This window comes from Aspergillus undulatus (genome assembly GCF_047715775.1).
Source record: "Aspergillus undulatus strain CBS 261.88 unplaced genomic scaffold BDV17scaffold_22, whole genome shotgun sequence".
NCBI classification, from domain to species: Eukaryota; Fungi; Ascomycota; class Eurotiomycetes; order Eurotiales; family Aspergillaceae; genus Aspergillus; species Aspergillus undulatus.
Window position 1 is genome coordinate 330631 of NW_027396626.1, and position 19680 is coordinate 350310.

Sequence of the window (19680 nt, forward strand, 5' to 3'; positions counted from 1 at the left end):
GCCAGTGTTACCACGGTTGTCCCACAAAGACAGAACATGTACTTTGTGCTCCGGAGCCCGTCCGTAGCCCGTCCGTAGCACGTCGATCAGCATCTCCAGTCCCTTCCTTGGACGGAAGCTTCATTTTGTAGACGGCTTTGTCCCTCCGATAGCCTGGTTTCAGAACCTGCCAGCGGAGCAGGCAAATAGCAGGTCGATCCCGTTCTGCTCAGTGCGTTGCCTCTGCTCTGAACTCTGGCCTTTCCGCACCGTTGATCTTGAGTCATGAGTGATAAAATGGCCGAATCAATATTATAGGCCAATTTCAGAGCAGCCCTGGACCGAGGCCTTTGCCGCTCACGGAAGACATCCGAGTGCATCGGGCAAGGGACCTGCATGGCCGGGGGCCGGGGCTGCGCTTAGAAACGTTAGGGCAAGGTGATAGTGATAGATAGTGATAGACGACAATCCATCGCAGATCAGGAAGGAGCGATTGTTCCGTACGAGCCCGGGCAGCTCTTACCTTTCGGTGCGTTGAACAGTCGTGCCTTCCTGAGATTGCATTGGCGGCGCTAACATCAATACCTGCCCAGTGCTTACTCCAACAACCGCCGCTTCTTACTCGTCTCATTGTCATCTTAGCAATTGAGCTATTTGATAGAGTGGCCATGGCCCGAATTCTTCTCGGATGGAATCAGGCCATTATTGAAGTGGGCTGAGCGTTCCCGATTTCTTTCATCGCCAAGCCAGCCTCCCCGGTACCGGGTATGAGGGTTGCTGCGAGATTAATGCGAGAGATCTCAAAGTACCATCATGATCCAGACTATCCGGACCCAGGATTCTTGGTTTACCGACCGTTCCAGGCCACCTCTGATGAGACGATGAAACCCCGCGTTGCCCTCAACCGCACGAAGACCGGACTTCGCAATGGTTTCTGCTTTGAAACCAGAGATCTTTACAATACTACCTCTTTTGGTAGAGAGATTTTGGAGTCATACGGTGTCAATCACATCCTGATTCAAGGCATCTGGTCTCGGTTTTGCTGGTTCCGACGTCTTGCTGCATGGTCTCCAGGTAGGTGCGCTTCCTGTGGACTACCAAATGCGCGGAGTTACTGACGGGATATGACGGGCTTCGATAGACTTTCAGCTCTCTGCAGAAACGTCAACAGTCTTCAGGACATTGATCATGGCATCCAACCGAAGCACACGGGTTACCGAACTGTCAAGAACATCTTTGCCGGCGGGTCTGTCTTAACCGAGAAGTGCCAGCGCGGCAGACTCTGAGATCATCTGCTTGCAATACTTTACCAGGCTGAGTAGCTCTGCTCGAGTCCTGCGCCACGAAATGCCTATGGACGCAACAAATCAGCACGACTGATGCTTGTTTGTGATGGAATCCACGATCCATTATCATTATTCCTCAACCTGGACCTAAATCTGAACGAAAGACAAAGTAAGTTCTGTCTCGGGATATCGAAGTTGAACCAGTAACGCCAGCAAAGCTTGTTTTAATACCCGTGCCCCCAACTCCAGTTCGCTAATTTCCGAAAAGAAAAAGAGAATAATATCGCTCAGAAAGTCTACCCAAAGAAACATCGCTAGCAGAGACAACGCTCATTGCATCAGAGGTTCGTGATGAGGCGAGACAGGACCGGCTTTGGTCGGCGGGGGCCTTGTTCCTGAGAGCCTGAGCCTTGGTCTGATCCTCTGGCAGGCGTGCTGTTCGACTCTGACGGTCCTGCTGGGGTTGTAGTCGCCTCATATGATGACGGCCAGTTCGATTCAGACGCAGAACCAAATGCAGGTGGTCCAGGCTGATACTGATACGGTTGATATTGTGACCCTCGTTGCAGCTGAAGCAACATTGAAGACTCTGGTCTAGCCCCCACATTAGGGTTATGATTAGGACCCGAAAAAACACCGGAAACCGACAAGCCCCATGGATTTCTATTTGCATCTCCAGTAACATTGTTCGTGCTCGAGCGCGAAATCTCAAACGATGACGAGAAGCGCGTGCTCATTTGCGAGTATCGTGAAGGGTCATAGCGGGGGTGGAGGGTTTGGTATGCTGGAGGCGGTGACTCGGGAGAAGATCCCGGGGCAGCAGTGGACAGGGTCGTCGTGGCGGGTGCAGACATTCCTCGTGCTCGACTGACAGGTCTGTGTTCTTGTCTTTGTCCTTGTCCTACTGCTCCTGCCTCTACATTATACGGATATGGTGCTGTCGTCGACGTGGGCGGCGGCGAGGCCATCATATTGAGGTAGTCTTCGGGAGTGACCGAGCGAGACTGCAGCTTGGACGAGCACCCTGTTGCGAGCTGATAGTCTATTAAGCGTTCCTCGCATTGGCGGATGCGGTCCCATTTTCGCTTCTTGATGAGGAAGAATATGATTCCCGCGGTGACTAGAGACGACAAGTGTTAGCCGCCAACCTATTATCAGTCGTCAAAACTTGGGGGGATGGACGCACTGGCAATAGCTGCAACGCCGCCGACCACAACGCCGATAATGACCTGTGTTGTCTTGTTGGAGCCATGGTTGCCATGTGGCGCGTCTGACTTGGGCGTTGACGAGTAACCCGAGTCGGCGCGAGGAAAGAGGAGGAACATAGCGACGACAGCATAGAGTAAGCAGGATAAGACAAGGATGAGCCGAACAAACAGACCAGGGCAGCACCAACAGACAGCTTAGCTCTGACAGCTGAGGGAGAACCCGAAGCTCACTGCGTCTGTGTCTGCGTCTGCGTCAGTCCAAAACTCAGCAGATCAGATCAGATCAGAGGTCAGGTCAATTGAGATCCGAATGTCAATGGATGCAGCATCCCCGCCTTATGAATATAAAGACCCTTAACTAACAGAAGCGCTGGGCTCCCAGTTGAGGCTAACGCGAATAACGCCTAAGCAGTACGAGCACTGTTATTTTAATCGCCGACTGAAGAACAAGATTGAGTTGAAATCTGAAACGAAGCCAAAATCCCACCAAATGCCCCAAAAATAGCGAGCCACGATCGGGAGTGGGCGACTGCAAGTCTCTGTAAGATGGTTGCTTTTTTTGGACTACCAGAGGGGATCCATTGGCTGTCAGTGCATGTTGACAGGGGCGCTAGGGGACACTAAAGTGCACGAGGCCCCGGTAGGGAGATCGCAAGCGCCTGGATTCGTGAAGGATTGGAGGTACAAGGCAGGGGGCCCGAAATAGTCATCTTAACTGTTACTCGTACCGATAGCTCTGGCTAATTAGCTGCCTTTCTTTGGCGCTGTTGGTTTACTTTCGGTTTCGGCCGGTGATCTACTTCATACTTGATGGCTGGTACATGAAACTGCGTGAGACTTCATATCATGTTGTTGTGTACATACTTCGTAGTCACATACAGCAAGTCAATGTTGGTGTTGGCTACTCAGCATACGGCCTAAACAGCTCAATCCCCTCTTTACTCAACACCTCAACGGGCACCCCCGCACCAACAAAGAACACTGCGCCCTGATGCAAGTCCAACTTCTTCTCCTCCTTGACCACAAGCTCACCGCTCCCCCTCGTAACAACAAGCACGCTCGGTCCCTCGATGGCCTTTAGCCGTTCCTCCTCGCCAGTGCCGAGCCTCGTCGCCAACACATTGAACTCGCTAAACGGCGGCGCGTAGTCGACTGACTTTCCTAACTCGCCTCTTTCGCTCTTCTTACTGCTCAGTACCGCCTCGTTAATGTTATGCGGCTTGAATGATAACGCGCGCGAGAAGAGCTCCGCGTTGTTACGGTCTGGCCGGGGGCAGAAGCCTGTGGCTAGCACGTTGTCGCTGCGCGCCATGCACTCGAGGATGTCGCCTTTCAGGTATGCGTGGATGCTATCGGCGGGGACGCAGACTGCCTCGCCGGGTTTGAGTACCATGTAGTTCATCAACAGCACTGCCACCAGGACGCCGTTGTCTGACTCGCTGTATTGCTTTGCGATCCTATCCAGTAACCCGGGGACATAGCCCTGGTTTTTCTCCTTGAATTGTTCCTGCGGAAGGCTTAGAAGCCTTTTCACTGTCTCAGCCACAACGTCGGGTGGTAACTGGAGGAACTTGAGGCAAATCTGCCTTAGGAGCTCGTCGTCGAATGTCGCGCTCTTGTTGGCCGGGACGAACTGGCCTAGTGGCTTCAGGGACATCAAGGCCTCGATGTCCTTTAGCGGCTTGAACCCCGCGAAGAGCTCGAATTCAGACAACGCAACGGCAATCTCGGGCTTGTGGTTGGCATCTCCGAAGTTCTCGGGGTCTTGCAGGTGCAATTTCTCGGCTAGCCGCTTGTCTGGGTGGACTTGCAGCGGCAGGGCCTTGTCGAAAGAGAGAATCTTTGGTAAGAAGGGGAGTCCGTTTGCGAAGCGCTTCTGGACGTCTTGGCCGACGAGTTCGGGTTTGCGGCTGAGATATGTTTCTAGGGTTTCGCCTGTGCGGAGGAGGCGCGCGGGCACGGTGGGGTATGTACCCATCCACATCTGATACACTCTATTAGGATATCTGACTTTCTTGGCGGATAGATGATAGTTGAGCGGCGCACCTCAGAATAGCGTTCGTTGTCGGACACCCCGCTTGAGCCCGGTGTCTGGGCCCAGAGGTTCCCGGCAAGAGAGTCCTTGCCCAACTTGCCCCATGGGTCATGCTACGAGAAGTCAGCTTCCATCGTATAGATACAATTGAAGATGAAGTAAGAGTTGAGCTAGAACGTGGGAAAACGCAGGGATATGAAGATCAAGGAACGCACCTTGACACCACACTTGAGCTGAACTACGTGATCCAGCATACTCTTAATAAGTTAATCTCCAATTATCCAATAAGATAGTAAAATCGGTTCAATGACAATCAGTCCGGGTTCTAGGTGTGTCAACGTCCTCAAGGTAGCGAACCTGCGGCAGATCCGAAGATGGAGGCCTTATGTAGCAGCTCCGGCAAGAAGGGCAAAGCCACACCACGAAATCAACGTCACGATCCAGCAAGGAAAGCCGAGAACGTCCGTCCAGCTGTCCGGTCCACTTCCATGAATCTTGAATTCGTCTCAGTCGTTGGTCAGGTTGCGGTTCGGCCGGGTCCTTTGGAGATCCTGGGGCGCGTCAGATTGACGTCAGTTTTGGCAGTTGAAACGGTCGGAGCAGGGCAACTTTAAACGACGGTCGAATGCGGAAGTATACCGCTTCTAGCACTGCACAGGAACATTTGTAGATAGTGAATATTTATTTCTCGTTAGCTGGCTTTGTCAAGACTATCAAATAGGCGCACGTGGTTGTTGATGTTGGAGGAATCGAAGCTCCAGATCCGCAGAGGTTGACAAGCGGCCCCGCACGGAAGTACGGATTTAGGGTGCGTTGTATCAGAATTTATGAGATATGGTAGGTGTTTTCGTAAAGATGGAGAGAATGGAAAAGGGTTGGAGATTCAATATCTCGGACAGAACAATATATATTCTACATTACTTCATCGCACCTTCTCCAACAACATTACTAGTCAATCTCAAGTAAAGCCGCCAAACCATGATGATAGCCAATGCTCGCTAAAAATCAAAATTAAAAGGCCATTGTTTTAAATTCGAAAATTCATAACTCATCCATAAATATCCTCCGCATCAGGAACCATAACCGTCGTCATGCGCCGCGCCGCCCGTACGCGCTTCCTCTCCGCCGCCGAACTATACATATCCGCCACAGGAATGGCGTATTCGCGCGGTCGCGAAGCCGCATATTCCTCGTCAAGGTCATTATATAGATTATCTTCTTCGTCGTCAAGTGCATGTGCGTAGTGGGCCTGGGCTCGTGCCCTAGGTCGCGGCGCGGCCGGAAGACTTTGATTCGCTCGACCTGGCCCGCTCGAGATATGGTTGTATTGGTATCTTGATGATGATGTTGGTTGATAGGTGTGGTTGTAGTTCTTTGTCGCTGCTGTAGCTATAGCTGTCTCGGCCACGACAGTCGTGTAGTCTGTTCGGCGGATGGGCTTGTATATGAATTCTGCCCTTCCTGATGATGAAGAGGAGGAGGATGAAGGTAGTGGGAGCGGGTCTGTATGTGCGCGGTTGACTGAGATGGTATCATTGGAGTCGCGAGACGAAGAAAGGGGGCTATTTGGGCGGCTGGTGCTGGCGCTGCTTTTCAAGCGCATTGAGAGACGGCGAGGGTCCAGTGTCTTCATTGTGAATGAGTTCTTGCGGGAGACTGGGAGGGGGAGGGAGAGGGAGCCTGATCCTGATGAGGAAGAAGAAGTTGACGATTTTGAGGACTGTGAGGATATAGATGAGCCCGTGAGCGGGATAATGTTGTCGTCTGTGTCTTCGAAACTGGTACTGGGCGACACCGTCACGCGAGAGTGTTTGTATAGAGAGCGAGCGTGAGCGGGTTTTGGTGCCGCAGGAAGAGAGATCTCGTAGAGCGATTGATGCTTAAGGTTGCGGCTGGAGGTGGAGGTAGAGGTGTTCGTGTTGCGAAAGCGGTTGAGAGACATTGTATAAGAAACGAACAGCAAGGCAAGAGATAAACGTTCCTTCAGGCGCTTAACGAGCTCCGTATATATATAAACAACAGCCAAAGGAGCCGAAGGATCTAGCTGAAGGAGCAGTCGGCGCTTGCTAGGTGCTCAGAGCTTAGAGCGAACAATGCTCTTACTCTGTAACAGCCTAGAGAAAACAAAGAGAGCCAAGCTGTTTGATCGACCAACATGGACCGAGCGGGCACGGGAAGGGCAGGGCAAGCAGGCCATGATATAGACTGCCATCGACATCGTTTCTAATTTTGACGCTCGCCCATGTTTGCTCGCTTGCTTCAGGTGAGCAAGAGGTGCAGCACTATCCTAGTCGCAAACCCTTGTGAGAGCGCTGCACTAAGCATGTTTCGAGCAAAGATGGGCTGGGTCCGTGATTCCCCATCTGACTGACAACCTCCAGCAGTGTGCCAGTGATGCTTGTTCGACAGCTGGAGGCGAGGAATAGCCGCCGGGCAGAGCGGGGAGATGCATTAGCTGAATTTTAGGGCATTTAGCGCTGGACGATCCAGCCGGACTCTGGCGAGTTCCATTAATAGCTGGATTGATCTATATTAAGCTGATTTGGAGGGTCAGGGCAGGCTAATTTATCGGAGTAATGCAGGCTAATTGGCAATTTTTAGAACTGCTGCCCTATCCCAAGTTGTGCTAGGGTGTGATGGACTCACATTATCACCTGCACTTGTACCCCGGGGCGCTATAATTAGCCGGCTTTACTCCGCACTAGTACTGCTATCTGTCTGTCTGTTATAATGATGCTTATTGTGCCGGCGTCTCGCGACGTAACCGACTAATCATCGCTCTAGCCATTCATGTCTAGCAATGTATGTAGTGATAGTCTATGCGACAGCACCCCGTTGGCGCTTGAGCCAACGCGTAGTCCGTCCACATTGTATCCAATAACGCCATCATGCAAACCTCGCGTCAAAAGAGTGTTAAAATGCAGAAAACAGAAACAACATCGAAACAAGGCAAAACTGTCCAAGTCCAATCGAGAAGCCAGCTGTCCCTCCTTAATGATATCGAATATAGAAGCAACCATGGTAAATCACGTACATGCATCGTGAATCGTATCAGTGGAGGTGCAGACACCAATGGCATTTGCTATATAACGGTTGATGTCCAGATGATGTGCCGATCATGCAGCGACATACTAAAACCCATACGCTTCGCGTTGCAGCTTTGATTGACCGCACAGTATCAACCACTCGAAGCTGCAAGTGTCATTCTGAGTGACAAGCGGGGCGGGGACGTTGACCGCGTCGGTAAGGTATGCCTCCTGGGTGATGTGACGAATGCTCTAGGGCAAACTGCACGGTTGTCCAGGCCTTCAGCCGTGGGTGAAGGAGACGGGCGCGGTGACAAGGACGTCGAAGAGGACGAAAGTTTTGAGCACTCTTGACTACATTCCGGGTCGGGAGAGAAGAAATTGTGTTCGCGATACAAATCGAGCGACAGCGGGTCGATCCCGCGTTCGCTGCTAGAAACAAGCTCCAGGCTCCGAGGTTCAATTCCGTTTTGGTAAATCCAGGCCCAGTCCATATCGTCCGCTTTGGACTGACTCGACTCGTAACTGTGAGACAAGGACCTCCCCACTTTCACTAGATTGGGACGGCTCGATCGGCTTTCTGCGCGCTTCCTCTTCTCAACTTCATGATTGTAAGAGCTTCTTCTTACACGCCCACGGTCAGCGCTGCCGTCGGTAGGAAGATGGAATAGAGCGCTCTCCATAATATTCGCTTGAGTGGCATGACTCAAGGCAACTCGTGCACGCATCTTCTGGATCGCCGCGTCCAAGGCTAGCTCGATGGCGCAATGATTGCGGATGCGTGCGAGCTTCGGCCATGTCGCTCGCTCCCCGCAGAGACACGCCTTGAGCATAAAGTCGGTTGTTGGGTTCTTCAATAACCGAGGAAAATGTTTGTATTCAATCTCAGGATAGATGTTGATGTCTCCAGAGTATTTCTGGTTCATGATTGAGATCGTCTTGGTGAACGAATTTGGAAAGACACCAAGTTCAGTCAGGACCGCCATCCGGTGCATAACCTCGTCTCTTGCCAGGTGAGATACAGTATGGAAAAGTCGATAGGCCGTTGATGTTGGTACAGCCACGCTTTTCGGTTCATCATCCTTTGGGAGAAATGGCACGATATGTGGGTTGACCTGCGATACAATAAAGTGATTGACGTTGAACATTTCTGACAGCCGGTGCATAGGCAGGTCTCCGTCAACAGAGCCGTCTATATACTGCTTGTGAAGATCATTCCAAGGAACCGGCTCTCCTGTCAACGGGTCTTTAGCCATGAGAGTAAACGGAGAGAAGACAACTGGGACTGAGCATGACACAGCACTGCCGAACGTTAGAACAATGTCTCACAAGACCCGGCGACACTTACACTGCGGACCAAATCAAAACATTAGGAGCCGTTATGTAGTTCAGAAGCTTCGGCAGCTCATACACCCCGGCGCTGGAGACGCATATATTCAGAATTCTTCGCGTCCGGTTATACGCTTCTTGAAAGGTAATGTCGCCGAGCCAGTTTCTCATGGCTTTGGCCAAGTGTGTGATATCTAAGAATGCCCCGTGCTTAAGAAACCGCGCGGTTTTCTGTAAGATATTCTCCTCACAATCTTCCTCATCAAACACGGAGAAATCACCAAATGGAAACTGGGCTAACAGCTTAGGAAGTTCATCCTCGGTCCGAGTGCAAAATACTGCGCAGACAATGCTGCCAGCAGAAGCACCCGAGATGATGCGCGGAAGAAGTTTCGACATCCAAAGCGACTTCAGAACGCCAATATGGTTCATCCCAAAGGTAGCTCCGCCTGAGAAGAGAAGCGCACTTCGCCCGAAAGCCTGTCGCGCAGCTAGCAGCTGGTCCAGGATATACCTCGATTCGGCCGCATCGCACCGATTGCCGCCAGACACCTCCACCAAGGACGATATTGTTTTAACAGCCGTTGTTATGTATCTATCGATCAGGTTCTTTGTACCAAAATGAGTGTGTTTGTAAAGAGAAGCGTTGCTCATGCCTCCGAAATCGCGACTTAGCGAGGTACGGATCAGATACAGCATGCGACTGACATCGCAGCTTACACGGGCTGCTTCCAGCTGCTCAAGACGCTCCTGCACAAGACGCGGGTTGTATTCGTCGCATTCGAAAGTCTCCTTCCACGCGTTGTTGTCTTCGAGTTTATCCAGTTCGCAGGCGCATTGTTTCCATTCTTCGGCGGACACGGCCTAGCAAGGCAGACGAATTAGCAACTTCCCGAAACCGACAAACGGAGTGTAACAGGCAGCAAAGCTGACTCACTTCACGCAACCGCAGATACAATACCTGCTTGCGATCCTCCTCCTCCGAGTGTGATTCCTCCTCGAACCCTTGTTTCCTTGCGGTGACGTCTTCGGAGTTCCATACGCTGCCAGCCCATGAAAGGGAACCTCTCACGACAGAGGCCAGCGACGGAACGGTTTCCAGGTTCAGCCGCGCGCGGTAACCATTTCTATAACCGTTGCGAGGGAGGTCTTTAGGCGAGGCATCGTTGGCCGAGTGTTGGGCTGTGGTATGCCAGGTTGACGTTATTAGTGGCGGGTCGGCGATAGCTGACATGACAGGTTCGACAGCGACAGCCAGTTATCCATTCAGGAAAACAGCGAAGAATGACGAGAATATAAGGACGAACGGGCGTCGTAGTCAAAGGGCAAAGAAAGGTTGAATCATAGATCGCGACGTAAACGTGGGGTGAGATCTTGGGGAAGATGAAAATCTGGGGGTCAGGCGAGACCAAAAAGAGTCACGAGCGAAAGCGATCGCGGAGAGAGCGGCCGCAACCCGCAAGCTTCGACTATAAAATATCCAACAAGGTTGCCACGAGCGCCTGCCGTGGTTCTGGGAAAAAAGCAAGACCTTTGAGGTTACTGGATAACCAGAAATTGGGTCGTCCCTTCATTCCTCAAAGGTGGCCTTGTACCCCACATTCTGTACCAACTCATCCAGATGTAAAAATGTAATCACTCCACGCCTCCTGCTAATTGCTAAGCCTCTATACAAGTGCCACTCTCCACAATGTTAGCGTCGCACCTTCCTCCTCCATTGTTTTACTTTCACAAGCAGAAAAGCGATATAACATGTAAACTCAAAGCTGTGCTGAAAGAACCGCGTATTACAAAACTACATTAAAAAAGTCACCAGGCCATGCGGGGAAGCATTTTCACATGCTTGGGTACCGTATGAACTCATGTGAGCCACCTTAGCCCACCCAGGAGCACACTAAACCAGAGCTGAAGGTGATACTGAATCAATAATGTTGACGCAACCACAGCCGCAAAGCCTGTCTTGCTTCCTGCTCAACACCATCTTCCCTCCAGAAATGTCCCGCGCCCTCAACCTCCGTCGCCTGGAATCGACTTTCAGGGGCACCGCTCAAATCGCCTGACCATTTGCGTAACTTGCTTATAGAGGTGAAGGTGTCATCGTCCCCGTAGATAGCTATGGTCTGATGTGTACAGAGCTGCTCTGTTGGCTTTGGGCAAGGGATTTTCCTCCGCTGCCCCGACGCTTGGGTATCCACTTCTAGCGAGAGATCAAGAAATAAGGTGAGAAAAAGGTTAATGGGAGGGAGTAGCGGAGAGATGAGTAGATATGACACTGCCGTGCTAGAGGACTGTAACAACTCTTTTGCTTCCTGGTTGGCATTGTGCACATTAGGACTCGGCTGAGTCAAAGACACAAATTCACGTTTGGACAACGCGCAGACATTCCTCGCAGTAAGGAATATCTCATGAACTGGCGTGCCCTTGATGCTATACTTGAAGATGTTCGCAATGATGTCGCTGGCTGGAAGATGGGAAGCGACCAAGGAACCGTAGGAGTAACCACCAAGTATGAGGTGAACGCCCGCTTCACTGCTTTCCTTGCTTGATCTAGATCCAAGCTCTAGCCTCACGCTATGCAAATAAAGCATCATGAATCCATAGAACGAGACATAGTCCGCCAATTCAGGCTTTGCCGTCCAGCTAGTTCTTCCTTGAGAATCACCAGCACCACTGGAACCGGAACGCAGTCAGTAACATTCAAAAGCAACGGAAGATGGATGAGTAAGATAGGTTCAATACCGGAAATTGAAAGTGCCCACCACAAAGCCTTCATCCATGAGCTCTCCTCCGACGAAGCTCACGACCGGATCGTCATAGCACCCCCCGAGCGAAGCGTAGGGGTGCGCGAGGATGGCTCCGCGCACGCGCCATCGCGAAACAGCTTGCGGATCTGATAACTGTTGTGGAAGGTATATCCGACAGGAAAGTTGAATGCCGTCATAGATAGATGGGATGGTGAAGGAGTGGGTTGGTGATGGGAGATACTTCGGCATTCCTTGGCCTGGGGGATTGGTGCTAAATGGATATGAGAGGGGTTTTGCTGTAATAAGTCTCTCGTAGCTCTCAAGGCAGTAGCTGTTTTTTGTATCGCACGTTCGTGTCGAGTTGTATGTATTTGACTCGAGTCAGTGAAGGCGATGGATGGTGATACCAATGGGTGGAGTGAACTTGCAAGACTTCTGTTGTTGGTCTCGTCGCTTAGGAAGCCTGACTAGCCAAAGAGGTACACAGCAATCCAATGAAATATTAATGGCCATGTTCATCTTACGCGACATACTTTATTATGAAAATAATAATCAGTATGTTTGTTATAGGGTAATGGCTGTGGCATTCTTCGCCACTTTTGATTCATCCTATTAACATCTATTCTTGCATGTTGTCGTCAATATCAAGGTCGTCAAAGTCATCCAATAGCTCGTCCATATTTATTTTTGGTACTCCATCCTCCATGTCCGTTTCCGCCACACTCATAGTGTCATCCTGCTTCTTGTTCTTGTACAGCGCAAGCGTTTGACGCAGCTCCTGGTCCTCCTCAACATCACGCAAGAACATCTCGAAGTCGTTCTCCACTGAGTCCTTGTTGTTTGGCAGAAGGTAAGGATCGTGTTCTGTGGCCATACGTTTGAGCTTCCACTTGCGCTTGGCGTGCTTCGTGCGTCTTGGGTAGTATTTCTTGACAAGAACAACGTCTGGAATGGTGGAGCTGTAGGTGTTGGATGACTCGATCTCGTCAAATTGTGCGTTGTTGAAATTCGTTCCCGTCAACATGTAGCCGAGTACGGAATCACCGGGGTGGATAATGCTGCCGAGATGCGTTCTCGTGAAAAACTGCTTATCGCCGCTGAAGTCTGACGCTCGCGCGACCGTTACTTCGGACTGGAACCACTTGCCCTTGTTGTGTCCCGTCGGCTCAACGTCAAGGACGATGAATTCGACAAGGTCTTTAGCCTCCGTCAGGGACGTGAAAGGTGCTCGCCAGTATATCCGGGAGTTGAGGTCGGCGGTTTGAAGAGTGTTGGGGTCGAGGAAGCTGATCGAGGTGCCAATTCGTGTGCAAAGCAGCAGAGGTGAGATGTTACCAAGTTGCTTCGCAAGCTTGATCGGGAGAGCGACTAGATCGTCCTTACAGACGGGCACAATCTTGGCAGAATATGTGAACTTGTAAGACTTGGTAGAGGTGTGAATATCTTCAGAGATGATCTGCTGCGACTTCGAAACTTCGACCGGTACCGCGGAATGTAGGAAATCGAGGAAAGCTTCGGCATGATTCCGCTGAGCGAAGAAGAAGTCGATGCCGTTCTTGGCTTCCTTGATGTTAATGGTGTTCTGGTGTGCATTGTGCTTGAGAATAAGCTGTTCGAGGTAGAGGAAAGTTCGCTTGTGAAGAACCTGTTGTCTGACTTGGACGGAAGCCCGCCATGTGTTGGGGGTGTAGGACTTTGCGCATTCCGGACACTGCTGGTACATGACAATGTACACAACCTCGAGAGTTTGTTGTAGAATAACGCCGTCTTGGACCGAGTCTTGGATTGTGAGCTTCACCTTGACTCTCCGCGAGTGTGGCTCAGTCCAAATGAATCCCGCATCAATAACCCGAATCTTGTTCAGCCCCTTCAGTTTCTTCAAACATAACGCCAACAGCTCGCGCGACTCAAGAGCCGCCACTTGCCATGAGTTTGGTGGTAGAAGCCAGCGCTCGCAGTCGCGACAGAAGTTGAGAACCGCCTCTCGTTGAATGCCCTGCGAAATGTCGACCTGAAGTTTCATGCAGTCAGGGCATATCGTCGTTCCAACTAGAGGAGCCCCGCAGTTATAGCAGAGCGTTCTGGAGAATCGGTATCAGCTAACGATTTCTTCGTAAGAGATAAGATGATGCTTACGTGGGAATCTCGCCGGGCGCATCGGCCTGTGGTGCCATAGGCACCGGGGTATCAATATCCATCTTGAACTTCTCCCACCGTCAAAAATTGATGTTCGTCTGAGTTGAGTTAAAAGGAGAGGCAATTCGAGATCAAAAAAAAAAGTTCGCCCCTCATCCGATTAGTCATTTGATTGGGACTGATAATGGTCACGTGCAGGAAGATCACTATTTTGCCTTAGGCATGAAGCGGAGTATCATGTAGAGGCCTAAAGTGACCAAGACGAAGACAAAATTGGGAGGACTGTTAGGGCGAGAGAGTATCTTCCAGAATATTATGTACATAGTGTTGATATATATGGTAGGGACGGGGTATCTATACATGATTATAAGTACAAGGGTTATGAACAATCAAGTCACAATCACTCATCCACCAGGCGGAGATGATACGTCTCTAGTGCCTCCCGAGTCACTGAACCGGGGGCTTTGACCATGGGATCTTCTCCAAGCTTCCCAGTCTTGGGGAAAGCAATCACGTCCCGGACCGACTCTTTGCCTAGCATGACAGCCACCAGGCGATCGAAGCCTAGTGCCAGGCCAGCATGGGGAGGACACCCAGCACGAAGCGCATCTAGCAGATGTGAGAAGTCTTTTAGTCGCTCAGCTGGCATCTGAAGGACGTCTCGGAGAACGAATTCTTGCACAGCTGCATCGTGGATACGGCGGCTACCTCCACCCAGTTCGACACCATTCACGACTAAGTCGTAGTGGTCGGCAACAACTTTCGTGGGGTCAGTTAGCAGCAAATCCACGTCGGCAGCGGTTTTCGGTGCAGTGAATGGATGATGCGTAGAGGATATTCCAGCGGCACCGCCCTGGCCTGGCTCCGAATCATTAGACGGTGAGAAAAGAGGAAAATCGACGATCCAAAGGAAGTCAAATCCTGTTGGAGCAGGTTTGAACCCGGTTTCCACTGCTGCTGAGTGAAGGGCCCGACGAAGATCGCCTAACGGGGTCGAGCCACCTGAAAATGGAGCTGCTTCGCGGGCTTGCATCACGAGTAGATCACCATGATCAGGTTCGAGGAGCTGCTCCACATATTCGGCAGCCTGGAAGCCGAACGGCTGCAGTCCACACAAGGGCTTCTTCGCGTCGTATACGAAAATACCTGGGCCGCCTTCAGGGTTGACATTGAAGGGTGTGCCAGCTGGAGAGTCAAGAAATTTTGTGATAAACTCTGACGTAGCTGCAGGGTCATTGTCGTTGCCCTCCACCTTAAGGACCTCGACTATCGGATTTGTTAAGGGGGTGATCTTATTTATCAGGTCCACCGGGAGCAGGTTTTCAATCCTATGTATTTCCATTCCATAGCGTGTATCCGGCTTGTCTGAACCATAGCGACTCATGGCATCCTCATAGGACATCTTTCGAAATGATTTCGAAGGGGCTTCGGTATCCATCAAGGTTGACCAGAGTTGACGAATAACACCTTCGACGACTCGCATGACGTCCTCACCTGTCGCGAAAGACATTTCGAGATCAAGCTAAGTTATGACAGTATTAGTAACGCGACAACAGCACAAGAGGCCAGTGTTGCTCACCTGTGTGAACTCTGGCTGCCGATCAGCCCGGAGATCCTCGTCTCGGAAGCAGCGAGCAAACTGATAATACCTCGGGATACCACTGGCCATCAGGATTTGTTTGTATTGCTGCGGACTCTGCGGAAGTGCATATGCCGCGCCGCGCTTTCGAGTTGGTACAAGGAACTCTCGGGCCCCTTCAGGTGTGGACTTGAACAACAGAGGGGTCTCGATTTCGACAAATGGTGGTCGGCTTTGCTCCAGCTCTTCCCTACAAACATTGCGTACTTGTGCTCGGAACTCGAGAGCTTCACGTAGCTCGCTGCTTGATCGAAGTTGTAGGTGTCTGTGTTTCGGCGGATGCACCATGTCGGGCGCCATCCAGATATCGCTTGGGAAGTCGTTGAGAAGCTCGATTTCGTCGAGGGCAATCTCCCACGGATCAAGCTTCTTCATTTCTTCATTTTTGGCTCTCTTGGATTGGACCTTGCCCTTCACCACCACGGGACTATTTGGCCTGAGAGTTCGGAGTTTCTGAAAAGAGTCCGCGTTTCGGGCGAACGAAGTGAGTTGTATGTTGTGTTTCATGGTTGGGTCGGTCAAACGAACGAAGGAAAGCTTCTGGGATATATCGCTCCGAACTCCTAGATAGCCGTAAAGGACAACCTCTTGGCCGTCTGAGGCCTGAGTTCTGAAAGTTTCGAAGTCGCTTGTAGCAGGCGGCAATTCCACTATAATAGCTCAAGATTAGCCGGAATATCAAGGATTGGAAGCACGGCATCTAGTGTTAGAGAGAAGAATACATACCAGCCTTCTTATAGTTCTCCAGAAATTGTGGCAGCCCTGAAGAGCTTGCAGCTTGCTGGTGCAGACAGAGAGTACCATGGAAGGCTCTCCGCGCAGAGGTGATGGGACCATACCATCCAGTAGTCGGCACTCTCTTGCTGCGTACATAATTGAAAATCTCAAGGTAGCTCGTGCGGAGACGAGCGCTCCTGGACGCCGTATGGGCCAGCATCATCTTGCCCGTGTTTAATGCACTTGTGAAACCAATTGCAAGAATGAAGGGTACATGTAAGGCGCGGAGAAAGCATCGAAGCATGAAGCTGGTGAAAACAAGCGGCAGAATAGTCCCGCCCACCAGAAGGGGACTAGCGTCGCCCTCCATCACAATTTAAACAGCGGAAAATCTTCCGAGCTTTCCTTTCTTCATCCTTCCAAGTTTTGAACAAGTGAGTGCTACTTCTAGTTACAATCTGTCTTAAGCAATGAATGCTAATGTTTATGAAGATGATGAAAGCCTAGTGTGTTCTATATGATCCAATCTCTCGTCTTGGAGCCTGGCAGCTCTCCCTTCGGGGCTTAAGGGCTGCTTGGTGCCGGATGGAGGGAGAGTGATATATGCGTTCGGCGCATTACCTTGTTACTTCAACGGACGCGATGAAGGCATCTCTGATACTATCATTACTTGGCGGTGTTCTCAAATAATAAGTGTTACCATGGCCCTTGAGATGCTTTACCTACCCCCCGTGGTAGCTGGCGTCGCTCGCATGATAGGGTCCCTCTGACGCGATACATTGGCAACTACACGTTACTACAGTTCCTTCGGTTTTCAATGATACCCTATGAGTATGAAATCACATTTACCGTCAACATTGCACCCAGTTCCCCGTAGATATGCGTATAGCCCGGAGTTTAAGGCCGAATGGATGTCCTGTGTCTGAGAAGCGAGTAAAAATCTCCAGTTTGCAATAAACTGCCATGCAATAGCCTATCATCCAGTATTATAAGTTTTGTAAGTTGAGTCGCCGACACTGCACAAATCTTGGCCCAAAAAGAGCTCCGCATCAAAGATTCTCCGTCGGAGAGCAACCGGCCTGCATTCTTACCATATTACGCTACAAAAAGTCTCTCCGCGCTCGACTTGCCAAACAAGCAATTCCACGCCCTTGAGATCTTGATCCGTGATTTCTAGGCCCGGTCAGATGCGGCAACGCCCGTCCTCCCTGCCCTGCGTGGCACAGCTTCGTGCCCCGACGGCCTTTCGCAGATCTCCGCGATCAGTATGCGGCGCTCGCCATTATTCCCGAACCTCAGAAGTTCTGAGTACGAATACATTCCGTTCCAATAAATCTCGTCCTACCTCAGTCTACTCTACATTCGGAATCTATCCTGGGCAGAAACGATGGATCACGCAAGCGTACTTGAAGCGAATGGAGGAGGCGAAGCGCGAATGGCAAGATTTCGCACAGGGAATCAAGGAAGGGAAAAGAAAAAGCTTCGTTGAACACTTGGAGGAGAGAGGCCTGATACATGATGTTGTTGGGTACGTGAGATTTTATCGACGTTATCTTTCTACAGGCCGGCCACTCGCTGACCATCGACCTGGACATTTACAGGGAACGAGATTTGTTGCATCGAGTCTTTACCGAAAAGCGAGTCGGGATGTACGCAGGCGTAGACCCGACGGCGCCTTCTATGCACGTTGGACATATGCTGCCTTTTATGGTGCTCGCATGGGGCTATGTTTGGGGCCTGCCGGTTACATTTCTGGTTAGTGTCTTTCATTACAGTGAGGAGCGCAAGCGACGACTGACGCAGGATAGCTTGGTGGCGCCACATCTCGAGTTGGTGACCCAACGGGGCGGATGAAGGGCAGGGAGCAGGTCCATTCCTCCGTCCGCAAAGCGAACATGGCCAACATGCACATGCAACTCAAGAAATTGGGCGCCAGCATCGAGAAATATGGCAACAGACACGGATATGAGAGGCAACAAATCTGGCGACGTTCCTTGGAGAACAATAATACTTGGTGGAATAAGACGCCGTTGTTGGAGGTGCTTCGCGATCTGGGGTCCTTTATGCGCATTGGTCCAATGCTAGGAAGAGATACGTGAGTCTGCACTATTGAGGATGCTGTGTGAAACGGATTCTAATGTAGAATAGGGTCAAGAACCGGTTGGCAAGTGGCGACGGGATGTCATTTGCAGAGTTCTCTTATCCTCTCCTGCAAGCATGGGATTGGTGGGTGCTCTTTAAGAAAGGAGTCCAGGTCCAGGTTGGGGGGAGTGATCAGTATGGAAACATCCTTTTTGGAATGGACGCCGTGAAAACTATCAGCAAGAACACTGTAATGCAGGAAGACCACAATCCTCTGGATAATGATATCGACAAACCCATTGGGCTCACGACCCCTTTATTGACGACTCCGTCCGGCGAAAAGTTTGGAAAGTCTGCAGGTAACGCAATTTGGCTGGACAAAGATATGACTTCTACCTTTGAGTTATACCAGGTTAGTCTCGGCATGCTGTTAGCCGCAAAGTTGGTACTGACTCTCCTAGTTCTTCGTCCGCACTCCTGATGATACCGTCGAGAGGTACCTTAAGATGTTCACCTTCTTACCTCTCCCTGAAATCGCAAAGATTATGGAGCAACAAAATAAAGACCCATCAAAGCGAGTGGCGCAACACGCTCTTGCTTATGAGTTCGTTGAGCTCATTCATGGTGCAGACGAAGCAGAGGCGGTTTCTACGCAACACCGCCAGCTGTTTAGGCCGCGCTCTTCAACTGCGGAGCCCACCCCTCTGAAGATCCCGCGTTCATCTTCTGGCAATCAAAATCCAGTAACAGCGGGGTTCATCAATCCGCAAGCTGGCAACCGTTACGCGCCTCAAACAAACTTCGCCAACATGCCGTCAGCGCGGGTCACGCTTCCAAAGTCCCTGGTTTACGATGTAACATTCAACAAGGTGCTATGGTCGGCTGGCCTCGTTTCATCTAAGGGTGAGGGCCAGCGCATCATCAATAACCAAGGCGCCCATGTGGGAAGTCGCCCTGGCGTCATGAAGAGTCAGAAGGGCGGAGATATGCCGGATGCGTTGACCTTCACGCCAATCAAGTCCTGGACGGCTGACAAGACACAAGAGTTCATTTTAGATGACAACCTAATGATCCTGAAGCTTGGGAAATGGAAGATGAAGACGGTGACGATCGTTAGCGATGAGGAGTTCCGGAAGCTTGGTCTCACGGTTCCTGGATGGGAAGAGCTAGAGGCTAGGCGTAAGGCATAGGCTGTGCATGGCTCTCGCATCTCCGGCTTATAATACCCACTTTCATGTACTTTTACTACGATAGACTTGTAACTATACCATATGTATTTTTATCAATCCAGCTCAGGGCACTCGGGATCAACAATCTTGGCTAAACCTCTACGTGATTCTTCTTTGCTGAACCAGAAGCATTTGGGCGCCTGCTCATTATTCAATATAGAACGTAATCTAGTATCTTAGTGTACTATATCATCATGGCGGTTGGATGCCTCCATCTCTCCAGGATGTGGTGTTGGATGACTGATCCCGTCAGCAAGGGCGGCCAGAAAC

General features: G+C 50.9%; 9 protein-coding genes across 9 annotated transcripts; 2 read left to right on the plus strand and 7 right to left on the minus strand.

Moving 5' to 3' along the window:
• The first annotated feature begins 594 nt into the window (after window positions 1-594).
• On the plus strand, window positions 595-1385 carry BDV17DRAFT_83929 (uncharacterized protein). The gene is made up of 2 exons (XM_073765216.1): window positions 595-1057; window positions 1121-1385. Exons 1-2 carry the CDS (start codon window positions 747-749, stop codon window positions 1263-1265), a joined length of 456 nt encoding a protein of 151 aa, XP_073615940.1. The 5' UTR covers window positions 595-746; the 3' UTR covers window positions 1266-1385.
• A 218-nt stretch (window positions 1386-1603) lies between these two features.
• Window positions 1604-2590, minus strand: BDV17DRAFT_291104 (uncharacterized protein; the record flags this gene model as incomplete). Its single annotated transcript, XM_073762055.1, has 2 exons — window positions 1604-2385; window positions 2452-2590. The coding sequence occupies 2 exons, from the start codon at window positions 2588-2590 to the stop codon at window positions 1604-1606; spliced, it is 921 nt and encodes a 306-aa protein (XP_073615941.1).
• A 704-nt stretch (window positions 2591-3294) lies between these two features.
• Window positions 3295-4975, minus strand: BDV17DRAFT_83326 (RmlC-like cupin domain-containing protein). The gene is made up of 3 exons (XM_073765209.1): window positions 4724-4975; window positions 4520-4621; window positions 3295-4457 (listed from the first exon to the last, which is right to left on the minus strand). The coding sequence occupies exons 1-3, from the start codon at window positions 4760-4762 to the stop codon at window positions 3375-3377; spliced, it is 1224 nt and encodes a 407-aa protein (XP_073615942.1). The 5' UTR covers window positions 4763-4975; the 3' UTR covers window positions 3295-3374.
• Window positions 4976-5556: 581 nt separating this feature from the next.
• On the minus strand, window positions 5557-6450 carry BDV17DRAFT_291106 (uncharacterized protein; the record flags this gene model as incomplete). Its single annotated transcript, XM_073762056.1, has 1 exon — window positions 5557-6450. One exon carries the CDS (start codon window positions 6448-6450, stop codon window positions 5557-5559), a length of 894 nt encoding a protein of 297 aa, XP_073615943.1.
• A 1229-nt stretch (window positions 6451-7679) lies between these two features.
• Window positions 7680-10441, minus strand: BDV17DRAFT_83996 (putative Patatin family phospholipase). Its single transcript, XM_073765218.1, has 3 exons — window positions 9801-10441; window positions 8883-9727; window positions 7680-8836 (listed from the first exon to the last, which is right to left on the minus strand). Exons 1-3 carry the CDS (start codon window positions 10095-10097, stop codon window positions 7687-7689), a joined length of 2292 nt encoding a protein of 763 aa, XP_073615944.1. The 5' UTR covers window positions 10098-10441; the 3' UTR covers window positions 7680-7686.
• BDV17DRAFT_83995 (uncharacterized protein) lies at window positions 10442-12041 on the minus strand. The gene is made up of 2 exons (XM_073765217.1): window positions 11603-12041; window positions 10442-11533 (listed from the first exon to the last, which is right to left on the minus strand). The coding sequence occupies exons 1-2, from the start codon at window positions 11854-11856 to the stop codon at window positions 10786-10788; spliced, it is 1002 nt and encodes a 333-aa protein (XP_073615945.1). The 5' UTR covers window positions 11857-12041; the 3' UTR covers window positions 10442-10785.
• A 185-nt stretch (window positions 12042-12226) lies between these two features.
• On the minus strand, window positions 12227-13805 carry BDV17DRAFT_281632 (ribosome-binding protein NMD3; the record flags this gene model as incomplete). The annotated part of the gene is made up of 2 exons (XM_073760054.1): window positions 12227-13688; window positions 13744-13805. The coding sequence occupies 2 exons, from the start codon at window positions 13803-13805 to the stop codon at window positions 12227-12229; spliced, it is 1524 nt and encodes a 507-aa protein (XP_073615946.1).
• Window positions 13806-13853: 48 nt separating this feature from the next.
• On the minus strand, window positions 13854-16370 carry BDV17DRAFT_262776 (aspartate--tRNA ligase MSD1; the record flags this gene model as incomplete). Its single annotated transcript, XM_073757831.1, has 3 exons — window positions 16109-16370; window positions 15323-16032; window positions 13854-15265 (listed from the first exon to the last, which is right to left on the minus strand). Coding segments are annotated over exons 1-3 (2042 nt in total), but the record flags the coding sequence as incomplete, so codon positions are not given.
• An 838-nt stretch (window positions 16371-17208) lies between these two features.
• On the plus strand, window positions 17209-19456 carry BDV17DRAFT_262777 (tyrosine--tRNA ligase MSY1). Its single transcript, XM_073757832.1, has 5 exons — window positions 17209-17627; window positions 17701-17854; window positions 17908-18194; window positions 18248-18593; window positions 18643-19456. Exons 1-5 carry the CDS (start codon window positions 17287-17289, stop codon window positions 19369-19371), a joined length of 1857 nt encoding a protein of 618 aa, XP_073615948.1. The 5' UTR covers window positions 17209-17286; the 3' UTR covers window positions 19372-19456.
• The last annotated feature ends 224 nt before the right edge of the window (window positions 19457-19680 follow it).